We start from the raw sequence: 22,247 nt of genomic DNA, 5'->3' as shown, positions 1-22,247 counted from the left end.
CTCAAGTCAAGCAACCTGTTTTCTAAGTTGCTTAAGTTTATTCTTAGATCTCAAAGGTTACTGAAAGATTTTGCTTAATAACCCACGCTGAGTATCCATCCTGTCCTTATCTGGAAATCCAGAGACAAACGTTGTGCCTTCCGTCTCACCCCAGTTCCTAGAAAGCTCAAGTTCTTTGATATTTTGGTAAGAGTGCACTATTGCCATTCCAACACTGAAAGGAAGGCACATGCAGCATTTTGTGTTGCCTTTCAAGGATATCTTTGGATAACATCAGGTCCTGTTCATCACTAACTAAAGAAATGTGTGTTATTTCCTTCAGATTGACCAGCCAAGTTTAGGAATGCCATCCAGGGATTACTACTTTAACGGGGGCAACTATCAAAGAGTAGGTATTACTAGTAATTTATTTACTATGTGCTACTAAAACAACTTTTTTATCCCCGTGTCTTGGAAAACTCAGATATATGAATTTTCATCTTATGTAACAATCAGAATTAGACTGTGACATTCATTGCTACATCTTTTCATAATTATGCCAGAATTTTGTAAAGTCTACAAAAGGACTGAACAACTGTCAAGCTTCCTCAGAACTGGCCAATTCATAAAGATGAGAAGGTTGTGGGAAAATGAAATTACATGTTTTATAGCTTAAAACAGCATCTGATTGTGAAGACTAACCTGCACTGAAAATGTAAATTTATCTTGGATTTGTTTCTATCTTCTAAGCCACTGGTTCTGGCTACCATTTTACAAGGTACTGGAAAGATTAATTATAGATATGGGAGAAGAATTATCATACTGGATCATATTTGAACATACAATACCCCAAAATGCTTTGTTGGACCCCAAAATATTCAGAATTTTTCATGTGTTCATTCAGGGGAAAAAAGTTAAAAAATAAAAGAGTGTTTTACATGGAGCAGCAAAAGCTGTATTAATGGAACAGATACTCAGCTAATAAGATACTCAGCTAGTAAGAATCTGCTGCCACTTACTCCCCCCTTTCCCCAAAGTTACATGAGAGAGATTATTTTCTATCTGCTTTTCTCTGCCAATGCTCAGAGCAAAAATGTGAGGGTTTCTGTAAATACATAGAAAGCCATTGCAAACATAGCCAGGTAATTTTCCAAGACGAAAATATTGCTTCACTACATTTTACTTTCCTCAATTATGTCGTACTAACAAAGAGGACTTGCAGCCTAACATCAAACTAATTTTCCTAACACGAATGGAAGGGAATACAGAGAGACAACAATCAACATTTTAGACTCTTTTGTCTACTGGTTGTAAAGGCAGATGAAAACATCAGTGAGACCAGTTTTCTTTTTACTTTGTTGTGTTCAACTGTATTCTCATGCATAATATAGTCCTGTCAAGTTTTTACGAGATTGTTTCCACACCTTCTGGACACCTTAACAGAAATTGGCAGTTTATAGCTCTGTCTCACGATACAAAGCAATCTCCACACAGCTGTGTTGGGAACTGCAGATAGCTGCAGGAACTAGGATTCCATTCTGCAAGTGTCACACAGTAGAAAAGAGGGGTATTTATGCATTGTTGCATGAAAGTCAGACTTTGATTGACTTGTAGGAGGTAGAAAATCAGGTACAGTACATAGATGATCCTGAATTAGCAAAAGAAAAGCAGTACTGCTTAATACAGTTTTAATTTGAAGCTATAAAGAAGCAGCGCTAAGCCTGTGTTTTTAATCTTAATGAATAAGGAGGAGACACAACCCCTTTTTATTTGCTATTTAACAGCTCACTTCCCACAGACAATGAACCAAACTCTGATGACCCAAACTCCCCCTGTGCTTAGTCCAGCATCTTTTGGCAAAACTCCTACTGAGGCCTGTGGGAGTCTGGCCTGATTAAGGCCTCAACATTCAGCCTAAAAACACAAATCATCATCATGTAAGTGCCCAGACTCAATTTCACAACAGTCACTGTATTTATCTGGTTTCCAAGGTCTAGGGAGGAACAAAAGTATGCAAGAAGAATAGGTAGTATTAAGCTTTCCTGTATCAGAGATCAGTACTCCCTCAGCAGCCAAATATCTTTCCAAGGTCCATTCTGAGGCATAAATCACAGCCGTACCCTCCTATTAGAAATAAAGCGAAGGTATCACCGGGAACCATCGAGACAGAGCTTTTCTTTCAGACAGTAAGAACAGAGTTTAGAAGATTTATGGTATTACTTTCAGAGAACTTAAACCCTCCGTGTTTATCCTGGTATTTTAGCTAGTAGGGATCAACTAAAAACACAGTGCTTTCTCTTTGCTCAAGCAGTAATTCTAACCCAGAACATCAGAGAGTTGGATTGCACAGGGAAGCAGAAAGTGTTGCTTTGACTTGGTATTTTGAGAGTGGCAACTGCAGTGTGAGGTACGCCAGGATGAACTGAGGTCCCAGGAATTGCAGCACTGTCTATTAGAGTAGAAAAAAAAGTGAGACAAATGGAGTGGGGAGGGTTGCGTTGGAGCCAAGGCCAGAAGCTGTGACCCCCTGGGCCAAACTTTTTCACAACATACTTTAAAGCTAAAATAACCAAAAGAACAGTTTGCCAAATGAGAAGCAATAGACAGCAAACCTTTTCTTCACAGTGCTACGTGCATGTTCTGTTTCTTGCGTGCAGGTGAGAGAAGCTTACCTGCAGTTCATGATCACCATTGCCAAAATGATCCGGGAAGACAAGAATATGTCTAAAGATGATGCGTTCGTCCAAGAAGAAATGGCAAAGGTTATGGAGCTCGAAACAGAGATTGCAAATGTGAGTACAGAAATCAAGAATTGCTCAGGATGTTGGGGGCGGACAAGGGGAGAGCTCTTTTGTGTAGCAGTTTTCAACATAGCAGAAAACTCATGGCCAAGGGGAATACGACTCGTTAAACCACGAGCAGCCCAGAAATCAGAGCCAGAAATCCATGTGTATAATTATGCCTACTGTACACGCTGATAGTGTGCCTACGCTAGTCCTAGCCATATTTATTTTTGGAAGTCTCCTAAAGCAGGATAATCTATCTTCTGCTAAATGTACACTATGGTAACACCAGGGCTAGCTTCTCTGCATCCTTAGAGATTTTTAGGGTGCTGTAGACTTCTAAGAGCTCAGTCTTCCATTCTAAAGAGGATAGAGGGAACGGCTTAGCTCAACATATTACTGAAACATTATTGAAGGGGGAAAGGGGGGGAGGGCAAGTTCCTGTACTGACATTTAAAAGGCAGCACTGGACACCATCAAATGAGCTTTATTTTTCAAAATTAACTGTTTTATTCGCATATTATTTGAGTGCATATATGTGCACATCCATGCTTGCAATTTCAGCCATTGACACTTAGTCAGTTGATTCTAGTAATAACCTTGTGAATGTCTTCAGGCAACTACCCCAGCAGAAGAAAGGCATGATGTAACCTTGCTGTACAACAAGATGACCTTAAAAGAGCTACAGGAAAAGTTTGCATTGAATGTAAGTGTTTAATGAGCAGTCCAATACTTTCAGCCTCCTTTTATTACCATGCCAATTGGAAATGGCTCTGCGAGTTTCAGTGATGCAACAGAGAGGTATAAAATTATTCCCATTCTTAATCTTGTCTTCAGAGTCTCTTAAAAAGCATTTTTCTACTGAACACCACTACAACTACGTTCAGTCCCACAGACTGTAGGAAATCCAGACAGTTACTAAGGCACTTAAACACATGGCATTGGTATATGTCTTTCTGTCTGCCTAGGAATTTAACTGGACCTTCTTCATCCAAGGTGTCATGTCTTCAGTAAGTGTTCAGGTTGACCCAGAAGAAGAAGTTGTTGTATATGGCATGCCCTATCTGCAAGAACTGAAAGCAATTATCTCAAAGTACTCAGCAAGGTAAAGAAACTGGAGAATATCCAAGACAAAAGTCACAGAAGTATTGTGGAAATGTAAATTATTGGGCCTGCTTGGTAGTTCTGCTGGAGCTTCTCCAAGAAAAGTGACACTGCTTCACTGTAAAGTATGGCTAATGTCTTCTAAGGTCCCAGAGTACTGTGGTACTAGGTGTCTCACCTGCTCACATGCTTAGAAAAGGTTAAATGAGAAGAAAAAAAAAAAAAGTCACAGGCTTAACTCTTGTTACACTCTAGAAGGGACAAAAATAAAAGAAGTTAATCCCTGAACAGACGCTATAGTATAGTCCCCAGTCCAGATGCCTCTACAGTTAGCCAGCCTGTTAAATAGGAACAGTCACCTGCAGATGCTGTGAAACTGATGACTGGCAGCAATCATTTGCTTTCTGATCTACATTCAAAATTAAGATCCCCCTCTGACTGCCTGCACGAGTGTTGCTTTTTACAGGGGATTAAACTCAGCTTTGCTTTCTCACGCAGCACCATCCAGAACTACCTCATTTGGCGATTGGTAATTGATCGAGTCAGCAGCTTGAGCCGGCGTTTCAAGGATGCTCGGGCCAGCTACAGGAAGGTATTTCCTCTCTTCCTAAAGAGACCTTAGAGCATAGTACTGGAAAAGAGTCCTGCAGTCACCAGATCAAGTCCTTCTCAATACAATGACATTATTATGTCATGTTATCCCCAAACAAACCTACGAACAGCAGTCACAACAATGGAACCCTTTGTCTTAGGTTAACCTCCCCTTTAGGCAATGATTTAGAAAAGAGATGCGTAGGCAGAATTAATCCTGTGGTGGTTTGTGTTTCAGGCACTTTATGGAACAACGCTGGAAGAAGCCCGCTGGAGGGAGTGTGTGAGTTATGTCAACAACAACATGGAGAATGCAGTGGGAGCGATGTATGTCAGGGAGACATTTGCTGGTGAGAGCAAGAGGATGGTATGTAGTTTACCCTTCATACTATTGTACATCCACAGTGTCTACAGTGCCCATCCACCTCTATCTGATCTCCCAACCTGTTTTGGCTGGTTGATATCTTTAACAGACAAGAGTCAGAAGGCATAAGAACTTATTTGTGGTGCTCTTTTAAATGCCAAGTACCATGTTTTAGAGCGTAGAATCTGGGGACATCATCTTTCAGTAAGAAGCTTTTCACTGCTGCTTAGCTGTGCCTGGGAAAAATCAGCATGTAAATGATTAGTTTCTTCCTGCCTCTCTTTTAGGTCCGAGATTTAATAGATAAGATTCGTGAAGTGTTCATCGAGACTTTAGATGAGTTACAGTGGATGGATGAGGCATCTAAAGAGAAAGCTCGTGAGAAGGTCAGAGAAAACAAGGAATTTCAGTATTCCACCCTGAATATGAAATCTTTGGAGTTCTGTAGCGTCACCATTCCCAGTTCCTCTACAAATGAGAGGAAAAAGAGATTTGATGTTCACCACCCTGTTATCCATTATCCTGTTACATTGTCCTTTTCTTTTTAATCTTTGTTAGCTCACATAAATTTTTTCCTTTAATGAGTCTCGTGAACCATGTTGTAAATGAGATAAGATGGCACCAAACGCATTGACTAGAATGATAACTGAATACAATGCAAACCCCAAAGAAGACTTTTCAGACTTTTCATTGACCATCAGTACTGTTCCAATAGCAAGGAAGAAAAAAAAAAAAAGGGGGGGGGGGTGGTCACTAAATGAGGGTTAAAGCCAATCCCTGTCGGATGGTGCTGTGGGGTCTGCAAGTCTACCATAGTGACTGGACACCAGGAGGGAGGACGACTGCACATTCCGTAAAAATAGAAAAGTTTCACTAGATCTTTAAATATTTGCGTCCAGTTTCTCACAAACAGGGGGACAATAGCAATAATTTGAATGATTATATGTATTGAAACTTAAAAACACCCCACAATTAAGATGAACCATTAAACTCTTTTCTTCTAGGCAATGGCAATTAAAGAACAAATTGGCTATCCGGATTATATTTTGGAAGATCAGAATGAAAAACTAGATCAGGAATATGCCAATGTAAGTATGTAGTGCATAGCGCAATATAAAAGCCTACACTTATTTTCTCACCACTTGGAATACTTATACCTGTGAAACTGTCATTTCCAAGTGGCTCAACAGCATACAAAGTTGATTATTTTGAACATTTTAATAAATAAATGCACGCAGAGAGCTACTATTAAGTGATACCTTGCAATCAAAACAATTTTTTTTGAAGATACATTCAGTGGTATAAGGAATTCCTCTTTCTACACAGCTTAGTAATATACTTGAATGTCTGTTTCTTTAGTTAAACTTCAGTGAAAACAATTACTTTGAAAACATTCTGGAAAACCTGAGAGCTGGAGCCCAAAAGAGCTTGAAAAAACTTCGAGAGAGAGTTGACCAAGATATGTAAGTTTCCAGACTGCATACTACAGACCCAATCTAAATTCTGAAATAATGGTTATTGTCTTATGTCATATGCTGTGGATAGCAGAGAATGCATACATCTGAGATCTTATATTTCCTGGAATGAAACAAGTAGTTCATTGCCTCTTGCGGTAGGAATTCATCCAGTTCTCTTGGAATCTCTCTAATCCTTCATCAAGCTGCTTCATATTCAGATACTACATTGAAGCTACTTACCACAAAAGCAGTGACAGGTCTTTCTGACAACTCAGCAAAGAGGAGATGAGAGAAACAATATCATGGAACTTCTGAAAATTTATATTCAGGAGGAAAAAAAGCTTAAAATAATCTGTGTTCAATGACACCCTTCTTCCCTACCTCAGTCCCTTCCTTATATGCAGCCTGCATTTTTTTAAAAAAAGAATAATACAATAAAAATAATGTCTAAAAAACTATAAATCATGACTAACTTTGTGTGCACCATTTATTTTTAGATGGATAATTGGAGCTGCAGTGGTCAATGCATTCTATTCCCCCAATCGGAACCAGATAGGTAGGTTTACAACAATTTTAAACAGCTGCATGGAACCAATTAATCACTTTTTGCACCACAAGAGTGCAAGCCTGCTATCCAGAGGCAAACCCGCCAGTACCCTGATGGAAATTCTGGGCAAGGTAGATGGGCTGTTCTTTTCAAGTAGTCGCTTTGTTGATGGATATTTAACTTCCCCGCCTGTGGCGGGCACAGTTTACATACTGTAATTGGAAGAGCCTTATGTTTGAAAGCCCGAGACAGTAACTGCTGCTCTATGAGTGCCAGCTTCAGAGAGCAGAGAATGCTCACAGTGTGCTCTGGGCTGTTTGTACTCCTGTTTCCACATTCCTGATAAACACACAAGCAGCTCTCCAGTTTGCTGCCTGTACAGATGGTATTGAAATTGCTTTGCTAAGGGGGATACCAGACCAAAGAAACCTGCTGCTTCTTACTGAGTGTCAGATCCATGAGTTTTTGCAGTTTCTGGGCTGACCTTTCTTGTTCTTTGCAGAGAACTTAAGACAGTGAACCTGTCTGGCTCCCTGTGCTCCCAGAGCTCTGAGCTGGTGCAGGTGGGCAGAAGTTCAGGTTAAGCCTGCAGATACTGCAGAGCCTTTGCTGAATTCTGAGCACCCCAAACAGGAGAGGAACCAAGTCATTTTCACTAAATAGTCCTTATTAAAATTCCCAGCCTGCCAAGAAGATTGACTATCCAAGTACTGCCAAATACCATAAGAGGAAAAAACCATGCCTTATTTAGACCACACAGCAGCTGTACGCTGCCCACAGGGCAAAGGCCAGAAACAGCAAACAAGCCAACCAACCCTCACAAGAGGAAAATTTAGATAATTGCTAAATGCAAAAACATCCAAAGCGCTCATAATTTAGCCCTCTAACCTTATCAGAAAGAGCCGCATTCCGTTTGCATCGCTGTCACTCACCTTTATATTGTATGTACAATAGAAGCTGTGCTAAATCCTCCAGCCATAGCAGGGGACTCCTTCAGCCACCTCCTGCACAGCAGCTCCCAGCTCAGGCTCCCTATTTATCCCCAGTGTTTTGTGCTGATTGTAGTCAGCTGTGAGCCAGCTTTCCAGCCAGGAACTCAGGTCTTCCAAAAGATCGCTGCCTCTACAACTTTGTCTGTATAAGTAATATGGAAGTAACTGGTTTAAGTAACTTGAAGATGAATAATGCGAGCCATAAACCCAGGCACAGCTACCCACAACAGCGTGGCTGTCAGTTAAATCCTGTTTCTTCCTGTCTCTAGTTTGAGGAAAGTGATTTTCCACAGTACTTTGTGTTTCTTCCTTCTGTCTTACTGCAGTCTGTCTTACATATTTCTCCCCAAAATTGTATGGATAAAACCTAAGTAGTCAAAAAGGGTTTTGTCTCTAAATGAAATATTTGCTATATAATTTCAGTATCTCGCTTAGAAAGTGAGACATTAGAATGAATTGCATGAAATCTTAATTCCTCTAGAAGCATATATGCTTTTCATCTTATGTACATGGGATGAAGACGAAACCCCATGGATTCCACATAGCGCTGTTCCAGTAAACTGAAGAGGGACAGACCTCCTACTGCCTGTCCCCTGCCCGGACTGGCATCCCAGTGCACTTGGTGGTCTGTAGGAATTACTGCTGTGCAAGTGTTACATACCAGCATTGTTGGTAATCGGCACGATTTCCAACCTTTAACAAAAATAAAGCAATAAAACATCCATTAATTCCCCTATAAAATGGCTCTAAAACACAAACTGTACCTATCTCCAAAAGACAGCTACTAAACATTTTGTTCTTGACTTACTGCAGCGCACACTACAGACCAAATTAGGCTGAAGTTGAAATGTAAATGATGCTTAGTTCTCAAACGAGAAGATACTGTAGTTGCAGATGTGCTAAATTAAACCTTTATTAACTTGTCACTTTCCATTTATCAAGACAGAAACAATTTCACATGAGGAGGCATGATGTTGTTTCTAATCATTTTATATTTTACGTTCCTTCATGAGCCTTAAACAAAGCAAACAATCTGTCTGCAAAGTATGCAAAACCAACGCTACCTTACAGTATCTCCCTCTCTCTTCCCCTCTTTGCAGTTTTTCCTGCTGGGATCCTGCAGCCCCCCTTCTTCAGCAAACACCAGCCACAAGCCCTGAACTTTGGAGGGATCGGGATGGTTATTGGGCATGAAATTACTCATGGGTTTGATGACAATGGTGAGAAGATAACGGAGAAAATATTACTCTTCCAGTTGCATTCATTGCACTGTAAGAAAGTTGCACACCGCTGTGACTGAAGTATCCGTGCACACACAATCCCGTATCCGCTACGTCCCCCTCTGGGAGCGCACAATTAATGGTCTGTTGAACGTTTTGCAGTGAATGTTTCATGAACTAAACAGGTCACACAAGAAGTAAGCAGGTGTTAAAAATAAATTGTCAATGACAATTCTCAGGAAAAGCTGTTACTTTTACAGCATCACCAGGCAGATACCCTGGCTCCTAAAGTAAAGTGAAATCTGTGAACTACATTCTTGGGATAGAGAAGCTGTCAGCAGTGTCTTGAAATCACAGGAGACTCTTTTTTTCAACATGAAAGTTTGAAATAAATTGACTTTTATTATCTTTCTAGAATGCTACGTAAAATAGTTTTCGGCAAAAGCTCACTTCTGATACCATAAGCCAGTAATTTCTTATACGTGAGTTTTCTTCAATGTGTTTTTTTATGATAATAAGCTTGTGCAGTTTACACATAGGCACACTATATATCCTCAGCAATCCAGATCTATAGCGAATAAAAAGCGTGCTCTAGAGAGCTGAGAACACAGAACTGCAATTCCAGCTTTCTCCTGCTGTGGCAAAGTAATTAATTCTCTATGAACCTCAGTTCTGTCACGTGGACACACAGAATGAGCCCCTTAAACACCTCAAAAGAGGTGGCAAGTTTTGTTACACCACGTCTGCATAATCCAATTTGAAATAAAACGAGGCCTTAGCGCTGTAACTGGAGTCGGGGCTGCTGACCGAACAGGGATCACGGGATAATAGAGACCAGAGATGAAAGACCGCAATTGTCCGTTCCCTTGTGCCAAAGCAGAATCACCTGTGCCAAAACCATTTCTGATAAAACTCTGAAGCACAGACCATCTAAATCAAAGGAGGAAAGAGAGGAGGAAGTGTAGTGTTGATGTTAAAATGAAACGGGTACTGCATGGGAAGCATGCACTCAAAGCTTTCCTTTTTTTCTTGCATTTTCATACAGGTAGGAATTTTGATAAAGATGGAAATATGTTTGACTGGTGGAGCAATTTCTCAGCTATGCATTTCAAGGAGCAGTCTCGTTGCATGGTTTATCAGTATGGGAACTACACGTGGGAGCTCGCTGGAGGGCAAAATGTAAGTAAAACCCACCATTTGCACACTGCTGGTTTTTAATACAGAAAAATAACAAATGTAAATGGAGAATCTCTACAGACAATAAGCATAAAACTCCACATACTGCAGGGTAATTCTTCTGGAAATAAGATACAAGGGATGTTTCTTGTAAATTGGGGCTACTAGTGTAGCCTAGAAAACCAGCAATACCAGTGCGCAGTTGGGTTAATGGTGAACAGGGCCCGTGTGTGCCAGACCCTGTGAGACGTTTTTTGCAAGGGGGGTGAAATCTGGTGTTTGCTACTGTCCTCTGCTAGTGTGTGTTCTGCCCAGCAGCCTGTATTCTGTTCATGTTATATTCATATATATTCTCTCTATTCTAATCTACAGCTTTTACCCTATCAATTTCTCTTTTCCTTCTCTCCTTTCTTTGCCACAGCACGGAGTCACTGCTTCCTTCTGTTCCAGACATGACTGTCTGTCTGCGGTGTATGACTGTGCTGCAGCTTGTGGCTCTTAGGGTTGCTAATGTTACTGACTATAGAGTAAGTGAATGATTATTCTTTTACAGGTCAGTGGAATAAGCACATTAGGAGAAAACATTGCAGATAACGGAGGAGTCCGACAGGCTTATAAGGTAACCTTCTTCAAATACACTGTGAGTTAACTTTACCCCTGGGATTCGGCAATGGTGTTACCTCTTCTGTCATAAAAAATTTGACAATGAACACATTATTACCATATTCAAAAACTTAAAGCCTTGATTATATATCTAGAACCTTATGCCCCCATCGATCCAATGACAGTGTAGGACTGCTGGCGTTCTTGCACCCAGGAGAAGACCACCTAATTCTCCCAGCTATACTGGGTGCAATACAGTGCTTGATGCCGCGTACGTCTGTCTCAGGTAAACAAGAGCAATGCTCATAAACAGGCACGGTATTAGCTAGGTAAAAAGGTAAAACACCCTCCATTTTCTAAAGCCCTTAATTCTGAAAATGGCAGCTATGACTTCAAACCGTTTGTCACATGGCAACAGAGCACTAATTTCTTGGCAACACGGTTTGGGGAAATTACGAAGCAGAGCAACTGGTTTTTTCCAAGTTTATTTCTCTCACGCTTTTCATCTTTCATCTCAAAAGTGACACGTCAGGTAGGACACGAAAAGAATAGATGGAAATACCATCTCTTTCCCAAGAGGGGTACGGATCGTATCTGCTGAAATACCTGTCTCTAAAATCCTACCTCCTTTTGGTGCTTTCTTTATGTGTTTTATAAGCTTTAGGAAAATAACTCAAAGTAATCCTTCTACCTCGCTGCTGTTTATTTCCCATGCAGCTAGAAAGCGGAATAAAAACGCAAGGATTGATAATCTCAGAACTGCCCGCCTTGTTCCAAGGGAAAAGGCTGCTTCAACCACTCAGTTCTTTTCAAAACAAGGCATGCAACGGGTGTTCCAGAGCACCACCTCCATGCTGTGGTTGAAAAACTATGATGTTCGGGGTGGTTTTATCTGTTACAAACACTATTGTGTATCACCTTATTTCTCACACTCTACCAGGGGAAGTTGGCTTCCAGACTCGGGGGAGTGCAGTATCTTTAATCCTCCAGATTTACAAACCATCGTTATGAATAGGAACACAGTAGTTATCGGCACAAAGGCTCTTTCCATGTGGAGCTCAGGTGTGAGCGTGGAATATTCTTTTCTAGAAATAATCCTAACAGACGTCACAGTGAAACTTTCTATCTCTGGTGGTTTGAATATGGCAACAGTTAAGGGGGTTTATAGAAGAGCATCCTGAATTTTCAGAAATCTAAACTGACGATTCTGACTCTGACGGATACCATTAAAATTAATTACATTGTTAAAGTGAATGTGTCCTTGGTTCTAAAAGCTATTGCAAATATGGAAGAGTAGTGTGGTATGACATAAACTGCCCGCATACAGAATCCGCTCCTCTTCTGTGGTGCTGAGCGTATTTTTACCCTCAGCTCTGCCTTCTGTGTTTTGTGTGCTTTGGGATGATCTCAGCAGCCGAGAGGAGACGGTAACGGAGCGGTTGAAATTAACCAGCGTGAGGACACATTAACTTGTCTCCATTATGTCAATATACCTAAAAAAAGAAAATTGGCCAATTAACGTGTAACAATAACAGGTAATGGATTTAACATTGAGCAAGGTTATTATCTGCTATTTTATGCGCAGTTACCTGAAGAGAGAAAAATCATCACCATAGAACGGTGGAGAAGCCTTAACGCTTTATTTCCAGATACAAATTCCTATAGAAAGCGTCAGTGAAAGCTGATGTTTTTATTTCAGTTTGGTATTTTTCATGTTTTATAACAGTTTTCAGTTCAGAGATTACTGTACTTAAGAAGCTGAATGCAAATTAACTTTGTTTCATTTTTTTTACTAGAAAAGTCAACAGAGTACTTACAATGACAGCTTTTTCATAAAATTAGCTGTACTGTTTGTATTAGAAAGATAAAAACTAAAAAAATACGGAAGGGAAGACATGTTGGGTTCACACACATTGTGACTAAAATCTCTCACCCCAAAATAACACTGGAAATCCCCATCATGCCTGAAAACACCACCCTGCTGTTTTCTCTGAATCGAATCTGGGATCATTTCTAGGCCTACTTAAAACGGCTGGAACAGGAAGGGAAGGAGCCAAAGTTGCCTGGACTGAATCTGTCCCACAAACAGCTCTTCTTCCTCAACTTTGCTCAGGTAAGAGCACCGGGCTGCAGCCGCTAGGCGCTGCCTGAGAGTATACATCGGGTTATCCTGAAGCTTAGAGAGAAAATGAGTCCCCAGCTCCGGCTGGACAGTGATTGACCACTGACTGCACTCGCTGAAAGGTCCTCAGGACAGATGCGAAAAAGATGTCTAGCGATTAGAGGAAAGGGTTTTCAATAACTTTTCTGAGGGCGCTACTGAAAGCTGCTGGAGTGAGGACAGGGAGAAACCGGGCATCTACCAACAGAAAGGTGTGTCAGAGAGCAACTTAGGGGGACAACAACTTCCAAGAGCTTGCCGTTTCATGTAAATATTGGTTCCACTAGCATTTAGGAGAAAACTCCTTTTGCTTTTGATAAGAGATGGGGTTTCATCCATTTTTTAACATGTGCTGGAGAAAACTGAATGCCCGAGAAATACCACACCAGCAGCCCTGAAATAGGAATGCCTATTCAGATCACAGATGTTGCAACAGAGTCCACTTTTCCTCCATACCGCTCTATTACACTGCAGAAATAATAAGTTTGCCGAGTTGTATTTCGCCCCTCAGCCTGGCTGAGGAACTCCCACGTGTTCACGCTCTTAGAGTGACAAATACTTAGTGGTAGGTCAAATGTTTGACAGCAGGCCAACACGCTTAGTGCTGTGCCTCAGACTCTTGGACTTCACCTCATCTGTTTGAGGAAACACATGGGTGAAATCAAGAGCTCATGTATCTATCCCAAAGCATCAAATCTTCATCCAAGAACTTGATAAAACAAACCTAATTAGCAAATAATTGCATCTATTCTGCCTCCTCTATAAAACACCCTCCAACTATATTGTAACAAATTGGGATGGCTCTTAGGAAAAACTTTGAAAGACACCAAGAAGACCCCTAAACTGAATTCCCTTTAACACTGACCCACTAATGATTAATCCTCCTTGTCTAGGTTTGGTGTGGTTCCTACAGACCCGAATATGCTAGCCAGTCAATAAAGACAGATGTTCACAGCCCTCTGAAATACAGGTGGGTCTTATGAACTGATGTCCTAATTAGTAACTTGCTTTGCACCCACACAGCGCAGGAGGGGAGTGGCTCATTGTTGCAGCTATATTCTAACAGACAAGATCAATGTAGACTAACTTTCAGAAGTTCTATAGCTTGAGGACACCTCTGAAGAGTGTGTTCCTTTACTCCGCCTGGTAGACTTGCCAGTCTACAGAGAACGGACCAGAACCCGCTTACTGTGTGCTCTGTTCTACGATTTCATTTTTCATATGAGCTATATTGTTCTTGCATAAAGTATCCCATATTCCGAGACTGTAATTGAGTTATGAGACTCGAAATCACTTTATGGATGTGGCTTTCTGTTTTCCAGAGCAACAACCTCCATGTGCTGTATCCATCTAAATACATTCCTTCTCTTTATTTAGGGTGATGGGATCTTTGCAGAACTTTGAAGCGTTCTCAGAGGTGTTCCACTGTAAAAAAGGCACAGCCATGCACCCTGCAGAGAAATGCAGAGTGTGGTAACCAAAAAGAACACTGGGGAGAATGACACGTGCTCTGGTGACACAACAAACAGTTCTTGCCAGTGATGTGCCTGATGTTCTCCCACTCAGTCACAGCCAAGGCTAATGGTGCAGCTGCTGCCGTGAGAATCAAGGAGGCTCCAGCACTGCAGCCCGCACAGTTCCCCCGGGAAGGACAGGGGGGTCTCGGTGGCCGATGGGCTGTGCTGAAAGCCACAGTACGCTCCAGAACAGCAACGACTGTTTCAAATGACATCCCGACTGTTATTAAGATACCACATCAGGGTTACAAAGACTAATTCTTAAATAAAAAACAAAACCAACAAACACCTATATATCTATTTTTCACAAAGGAACAATAATTTTAAAATGTCTTACGCCTTCTGAGACTCAGCAAACCTGTTTGAGATGTTTCATGAACTGTTTGCCAGTGTTCTGGTTCAGTTTCTGGTGCGTTCCTCCCAAATCCGGGCCAGAGCTAGTTCAAACTCTCGCGCTGTCTGCGTACCTTGATTCCCGCTTTGTTGTACGAGGTCGCTATTTGTCTTGCGATGTTACCGAGTGAGCTGTATGTTCAGATGCCCGTCGGCTGCTGACTCAACGCAAAGCTGCACTCTCCTCCTGCACTTGAGTTCATCTTCTCCAAAGAACAACTGTAACGTGACCTTCAAGTGAGGTATTACTAGATAGAACGATCACATTTTTAAGTACAAATTCTGTTGTTATGGTTAAAATGACAGGGTCCCTCCCTTCACAGATGTATTTAAAATGATTGATGCTTATTCTTGTAGAAAGTGTATGAAATACTTTTTGCCAAATAGCAAACATGTATCCATGGAAACAATTAAGCTGTTTTTAATCCTGTGCCTTTTCATTTTGCCATAGGCTATTTTTCAGTATTTACACTTGAAAATGTAATACGTATTAATTTTTAATAAAAAAATTAAAAAATCACAGTAGCCAATTCAGCAAGCATTTTACTATAGAGAGTTTTGGGTGGCTTTCCTCAATAGGTATTCTAATATAATATTTTAAACTGCCAACACTTAATAGTGAATTTTAAATACTCTTCCAGCAAATGCTTTTCTTTCTGGCACAGAAATCACTGGAGAGAGCAAGACAGTAACTCCTAGTGCTCAGCTTACAAACTGCCAAACCCCACTATTCCTTTGCTTCACAGATTTTGTTCGCGCACCACGAGCAAAAGGTTGGATTATCTAAACAACAGGGAAGGAAATGAAAATCACATAACAGAAGCAGCTTTGCCATGAGATGACCCAATTAATTATTCTGGCCATCTGCAGTAAGAGTTGGCTAAATCGCTGACTGAAACCTGCCCCAGTTTTGCATGAATTTCACCTGTGAAAGTGAAATCAGTCTACAGATAAATCGCCACTTTTATTGTAGCTGAGAATCTATAGTTCAATTACATTTTATTTCCATTTTAAAAGTAATCCTGGAAGATAACTTTCTCAGAGAATCAGTGCTACCTCAGGGATTAACCACTCTTCTACGCCCTTCAAAGTCTGAGAGTTAAGTTCAGAATGGAGAAGAAGTAGTAAGAGGGTTTAGTTGCGAGTTTGTTGATTTAATCTCTGTTCAGAAGACTGAGAACAGACTGCTCAGCACCCACCAGCAGAGTTGCCTACTGCAAACAAATACTACGCAAAGCACAGAATTTGGCTTTCCATGCAGTTAATAGTAATAGAAAAACTGCTTCCCACCTAATTCTTTTCTCTGCTGCACCTCAGATGACTGTAGATGCAGACCTCATCAAGGAAACTCAAAATCATTTGGGTTTGCTGATTGTTTCAGCTATGGCTATTACCTGACTATAACTGCACTTGACCACATTAATTCTAACAAAGATCCTGATTCAAGGCAGATTAAGTGGGAGGAAAGGATGTTTTGTCAGATGGGAATTGGTGGATTCCCGTATTTAAGTGCCTGAAAACATTAGGGTTGACCCACACTAAAAAAACAGCAACAACAACAAAAAAAAGGTGAATAGGAGAGTGCAGTAACAAGCTCTGAGAGCCCTTTGAAAAAAAAAAGTTACAATATAAGAGGATTAAGCTCCCCTTTAAGTGACTTAAAAGGTCTTAAGGGAAACGTGGAGGGACAGAACCTGGCACGTATGTGTCCTGCTGACGCCTCCGTACAGTTTGAAGGGCTTCACATGTTAAAACTTTTGGTTCTACTGAGACACATAATGAGCTGTTTATTTCCTGTCAGGCAGTCGGATAAGGTACTGTGCGTTCCTGGTACTTCACTTGGAGCTGGATTAGTTTACAATACAACCCCCCCCGATTCACAGTAGTGAATTTTCTACACTTAATTCTACACTTAATACTTGTCTGTTCTGATAAGTTCCAGTTCTCTCTGATACTGAACACCAAAACCTTTTGAGTCAGACTCAGTAATGCTACTAAGACACAACAGAAGCAATTTCATAGAATATCATAGTAAATCATCCACATGACTTCAAGATTAGCAAAGAGTGGACAAGTTAAAGCTAGTTAGGAGATAACACAGACTCTGGAAAACACAAATGGACAGTAATTAATTTAGACATTAATCAAAGTTCCACTCAAACGATGACTAACCACGAGCCTTCAACTCTGCTCAGGACTAGAACCGTGTAGTCAGACAACAGCTGTAGCAGCAGATTGGTGAGCGGTGCGATTCTGATGTCCTAAAAGGCTTCATGCCAATTCTGTTATTTCCTGCCCACCACCGTTAGGGAGGCAGGAGGCCGACAGATCAGTGATCTGCTGACAATTTTGAAGACTAAGTTCTGCATAACAACAGTGCTTTAAGATGTTTGCAACTGCATGTTGAAGACAAGCCTAATTATGTTCCATTCTGGTTTTTATTCATTTTAAAAGAGTTTTTACTCTTGAATTAACCAAATGCTCACGTCCCATGCCTTCTTAAAACCGACTGTCATACCGACTAGGTTTGTATTTGCTCCTGGATTGGATTATAGATGTAATAGGCTAGGGATATTTTTTTCCTAAATTGTTCTTTATCTGTATAGAAACTGACATGATCCACAACCCTCCTTAGTAGGAGATGCTGTCCAAGCTTTGTTCTGGCCATTAAGTGAGGTTCACCTTTCTCATCGCATCTAAAACTGATGTTTGTGGAAAGGTCATTTGACTGCTATTTCCTATTGGAAGGGTTTTAATTTGTTTTAACATTAAACGAGTGGTTATGAGACAGTCAAGTGCTCTGATAAATTGGCTTTTGTTATTTAATCATTTGTGTGTGCTGGCAGGCAAAATAAACTGCATTTTGTCCATCTTCACTTACACAGATTTTCCACGCCAGATTGCGTGCATACAGTAACGCTAAGTCAGGAAACAAAAACTTCTTCCCTTGTGTAGCAGATACTTTCACGTGGTGCTTGCAGTAAGCTCAGTTGGCCAAAACGCCTTTCTTTCCTCTGTCCTCCCATGCCTTTAACAGCCAGGTGTTCACAGTGCAACAGACTCGCCAAGAAAAGTGTCCTGGCCCGAGACGCCTTTAATATTTGCCCCCTACGTATCACAGTAACAGACACCTATTTCCTCGGCTCGTTCTAAGAAGAAGTTGCTATCCTGGGACTCCCCCGGGGAGTCCTGCTTTGCTGTGAACGTACAGTTCCTTTCGCCACCTTCCGCTCAGAGATTCATCCTCACAGTTAGGTCTAGATTCGTCCGACAGTCACCGATTTCATAACAAGTTCAGGTAGTTTGCCTGCCATCATGAAAATGTTTTTATTCCAGGGTTATTAAGAAGAGAGTGACATTTTAAATATTACACTGTTCAACAGTTTAACTTGTCTATTAAGTCGCCAGTATCTCAGGATGAACTACAATTGGAATTCTTCTTTAGGGGCAGAAAAATTGGGTTGGCTACATCTTTAAGCAGCAGAATATTAGAAAAAAGAAGCAAATTTGAGGAGTAACTTTTTAATGTAAAATCCCAGACACAATATATGAAGGGGGAAAAAAAGTATTAAATAAACACAAACTATTGATTACCAATATGAACAATACCACAAATTCAAGGATAGAGTCTGGCACAGTGTCTTTTACATGTAAGACCTATTCATATTTGCAGTGGTCCAGCTATCATACAAGATTATTAATGCAAAAAGGCAAGTTTACCACAAATAGGGAGTAATAGAACAAAGACTGTCTTTGCAGCTTCATTTTTGCTTAGATACTTCCTGCTCCTGGATTTTGTTATCAGATGTAGACCTCTTCATTGCACTGTAAGAAATACAGAAGTAATTATGGTTGGGGAGCAGTGTCTATAGCCCAGTACATTCCCAAAAGGCTGGAAAGGTCCCTTGCTCACGAGACAGGTCACAGAGTTATGCACAAGAACAAAATGAGATTACACAAGAAGAGTCAACTAAAGTTGTGACCAGTAATACAGTGAGAATACAGTGGCCTTGAGAATTGCAGTATTTTATATTTTGCTCAAGTCTTAGAGCAGCTGCTAGGCAGCCACTGCCTACCGTGAGGGAACTCAGGAAAGTGACAACAGTATATATATGCCAAGCAAGGGAAACAGCACACCAGCGTGCAGAGGTCAGGTGGAGGAGGTTCACATGGCTGACATTTTAATTACTCTGCAAAATCATTAAGCTCTGGAGATGTGCCATTAGAAGTTCTGGCACATGCAACTGCTAAAGGGATAATTAAAATGTGCCTGGGAGGTTTTATTCCAAGTTTTTAATACAGCACATGGAAGTTACTTTACTTTTTCATGTAAGTTTATTACGCCTCCCACCTGCAGAAGACTCTTTCCATCTGTCACTTTGTGTCTGCGCCAGCACAACCCAAGTGCATAAGCTACAGCCTCCCTTTACAGTCCCACACACGTCCTTCTATTTCACCCCTACTGCATCCACACCTCCCCTCTCCCCTGACAGCCCCCTACACCACACCAGCTACCCACGACCTTGATGAAACAGGAACAGAGATGAGAGATGGGCTCAAAACAACTAGGAAATGGCACTGCACTCCCTATTGACCACTATGTTACTTTTCCATAATATATGCACAAGGGTCACAGAAGAGGAGATGTGCTACCACAAGTGAGAAACAATTCAAGCTGAGGACAGGGGCAGCAACGGAGTTTCACTGCCCTTAACCCATCAGTACGTGAACATCTACAAAGACAGAAATGCAGAGGACTTTCAAATTAATATTGTGGCTTGTTAAGGAGAGAGTCTATTACTGTGCACTGAGTTCACCACACGGCATTAGGTTTCCAACTGACACCTCTGCCATCTCTAAGCTTCCCTTCCATCTCAGTTTAACGCAAGTGCCAATTCAAAGTTCAGAGCAGAGAGGGTAACACCTTTTCGGGAATATCCAAGTCTTGACCAGATTGAGCTTCAAAAACCTGCAGTCACCCAAGTACGATTTTCCAGCCCAACTTGTTATTATCACCTGGTACAACCAATCATCCCACGGTCCAGCCGTTCTGCTGGACTGTCTGGCATTGACCGTTGTGTTGCATGTCGCTGGTGGCAGCAGCTACATACTCAGTTTGTGAACAGCAGTGGTAGCGACAGAACACAGCTTTACAAGCATTCTATCTTTGAGAGCCTATTTTGGTAGTAGAGGGACCATTTGCTGTGCTCCCAAGACACTGATTATTATTCATCCCACGGTCAGGTGAAGTTTAAGCTACAACCAGTTTCCCCATTTCAAAACAAGACAGCAATTTCAGCAACAAGCAATATCTGCTCCTACCTGAGGTTTCACACTTTCTTCAGCATTTGTAGCGTTGCGATGACTTTTCAGTTATTTTCAAAGGAACAGGGCCCTGGTACGAGACCATCTTTTCCTCCACCTGCACAAGTAAATAATGTATTTAGTGCTAGGTAAGAATGAAACTGTCCCCAAAGCAAGGTCTGTAATATTTTTTAAAGGAATTCCCCATAATCCAGAGCTCTCACAACTGAAACAGGGTTTATGCACTCCGAGAAGTAGGAAGATGCACATTCCTGATCTGCAGAGCCGTCAGGCGCGCAGCCTGCCCTACCCAGCCCAATGCAATCCGTCCGACAGCAAGGCTGACCCGCACACAGCACTGCTGCTCCATTTACAGGGGCTTCCAGGCTGAGTTATGTACAACGTGTGTTTGTAAGTCTCAGTCAGAGACTCTGGGGAACAGCCTCCACTTCAGCCCCCTCTAACACCCCTCACCCCCAACCACAACACAGCACCTTCATCAATAACGAAGGTACCGGACAAATAACATGTAACTGGACAGAAATTAGAAGCTCCTGCAGAAAATACTTTAGCCTAGTGGAAAATACTGTACCCAGAGGTGTTTTCCTGCAGATCTGATTCCATTTTAGACTCGCAGGCAATTAAGTATCAGAGCTTTATTACATACTTAGGAAAACAAGGAAGAGTCAGATTTCATGTTTTCCAGGAGGAGAGGAAATGAAGTCTTTCCTTCTCCCATGCTGCCACCTGGCGACAAATCAGGCTCCAACTTCTAAAACAGACCAAAAGACACATCTAAACATTAGCAAGTTTTTTCAGACTCCATCAAATGCACACTTGCTGCAGACATTAAGCACACTGCTGCTATGGCAGGCACCAAAATTTATTATTTTTCTCCAGTGGGTAGATTGCCGCTGCTGCATCCCGTCTCTTCACCTGCCTGTGCAAAGCTCCCAGTGCATCTACAGCGTCTTCTTTCAACTGCAACGGCAGTCCTAGAAACCAAGAGGTCCTCCCCAGGCCCACCTGTCTGCCAGTTTCTTTTACAGGGTCTTTCCAATGGTTACCAGGACAAACTTGGTTTCTCAAGTCAACAGGAAATACCAGCTGAAATGTCCTTTGCAGAACTGGCCCCAGAATCCTACTCACAGGTTACCTCTTCCTACAAGTTTTGCCTCTCCAGTCTCAGGAGTAATGAAACAGCAAAGTTTCTGTGCTGTTTCAGACATGCATCTCTAGCTTCCGGTCATCTAATAATTATGGGGCTGGAGGACAGGCATTTCTTTGCAAAAACATCTTTGGAGCAATCGCTGCCTAAGCACTACAATAAATCCCTCCTACAAATGACAACACCGAGCAACAGTAACATTTAACTCTTCTCCCTTCTTGAGATCTTAATTTGCGTTCACAGCTGTTTAATTAAAAGTTCGTCTCAGTAAAAAAGTAATACTGAATAACTTAAGATCCAGAGTATGCCAACATAATAATTTAAAAATCCCACAGACTGTAAGGCAACCAGACAGCCCACGGTGCAGCAGCAGCCTCTCAGCACACTTGCGGCACCTCTAAAAGGTTTACACGCGCCTACACCTGGCCACTGAGGCTTACAAACTGCTTTACAAACTCTCATTAACCCAAGGTGAGAATTAACCAATGTGGATTACGCAGAGACCAACACCAGTGAAATCTTCAAAACCCAAATACCCCCGTACTGAGAACAAGCTCTGTGCCCGGCAAAAAGCCAGGCCCCCTGTCAGAAATGTTACTGCCGCGTAACGAACTGCACAATTTGCATTTTGGGAAGAAAAAAATGTACATGTCAGCCAGCAAGGTACCGAGCAACACCTGCTACCTGTACGCTGAAAGAAGTACCGAGAGTTGCAAAGCCTGAAGTCTGTTCAAAGCCACACGCATCGCCCGTGCAGGTGCACAAGCAGGATGCCACCTCTGCCACAGGAGGCCCTCAACAATAACAGTAAGTCATTAGAAGATAAGAAAAAGCCAGAACTTACCCCACGGCTGGCATGGAGCACAGAAGGCCGAAGTTTCCTTGTCA

General features: G+C 41.6%; 1 protein-coding gene and 1 long non-coding RNA gene across 2 annotated transcripts in view; one reads left to right on the top strand and one right to left on the bottom strand.

Moving 5' to 3' along the window:
• MMEL1 (membrane metalloendopeptidase like 1) overlaps nucleotides 1-14,454 on the top strand; it is a gene marked incomplete at both ends in the record, with an annotated part of 26,619 nt that extends 12,165 nt beyond the window's left edge. Inside the window, 16 exons of the mRNA XM_082493469.1 lie at nucleotides 323-388; nucleotides 2,637-2,771; nucleotides 3,379-3,468; nucleotides 3,731-3,867; nucleotides 4,365-4,458; nucleotides 4,696-4,824; nucleotides 5,109-5,207; nucleotides 5,826-5,909; nucleotides 6,181-6,284; nucleotides 6,776-6,834; nucleotides 8,918-9,037; nucleotides 10,083-10,216; nucleotides 10,767-10,832; nucleotides 12,834-12,929; nucleotides 13,871-13,947; nucleotides 14,355-14,454. Of these exons, the coding sequence (XP_082349595.1) occupies nucleotides 323-388; nucleotides 2,637-2,771; nucleotides 3,379-3,468; nucleotides 3,731-3,867; nucleotides 4,365-4,458; nucleotides 4,696-4,824; nucleotides 5,109-5,207; nucleotides 5,826-5,909; nucleotides 6,181-6,284; nucleotides 6,776-6,834; nucleotides 8,918-9,037; nucleotides 10,083-10,216; nucleotides 10,767-10,832; nucleotides 12,834-12,929; nucleotides 13,871-13,947; nucleotides 14,355-14,454 (1,590 nt within the window). The remainder of the gene's footprint in view (nucleotides 1-322; nucleotides 389-2,636; nucleotides 2,772-3,378; nucleotides 3,469-3,730; nucleotides 3,868-4,364; nucleotides 4,459-4,695; nucleotides 4,825-5,108; nucleotides 5,208-5,825; nucleotides 5,910-6,180; nucleotides 6,285-6,775; nucleotides 6,835-8,917; nucleotides 9,038-10,082; nucleotides 10,217-10,766; nucleotides 10,833-12,833; nucleotides 12,930-13,870; nucleotides 13,948-14,354) is intronic.
• LOC309679987 lies at nucleotides 12,294-22,247 on the bottom strand. The gene is made up of 5 exons (XR_014269865.1): nucleotides 22,204-22,247; nucleotides 20,859-20,963; nucleotides 20,210-20,309; nucleotides 18,608-18,712; nucleotides 12,294-12,309 (listed from the first exon to the last, which is right to left on the bottom strand). It is a non-coding gene; the product is annotated as an uncharacterized lncRNA (long non-coding RNA).

This window comes from Vanellus vanellus (assembly GCF_965231255.1).
Source record: "Vanellus vanellus genome assembly, chromosome: 20".
In the NCBI taxonomy this organism is placed as follows: Eukaryota; Metazoa; Chordata; class Aves; order Charadriiformes; family Charadriidae; genus Vanellus; species Vanellus vanellus.
The sequence above is the reverse complement of the archived record's forward strand: the minus strand, read 5'-3'. Positions and strand labels throughout refer to the sequence as shown.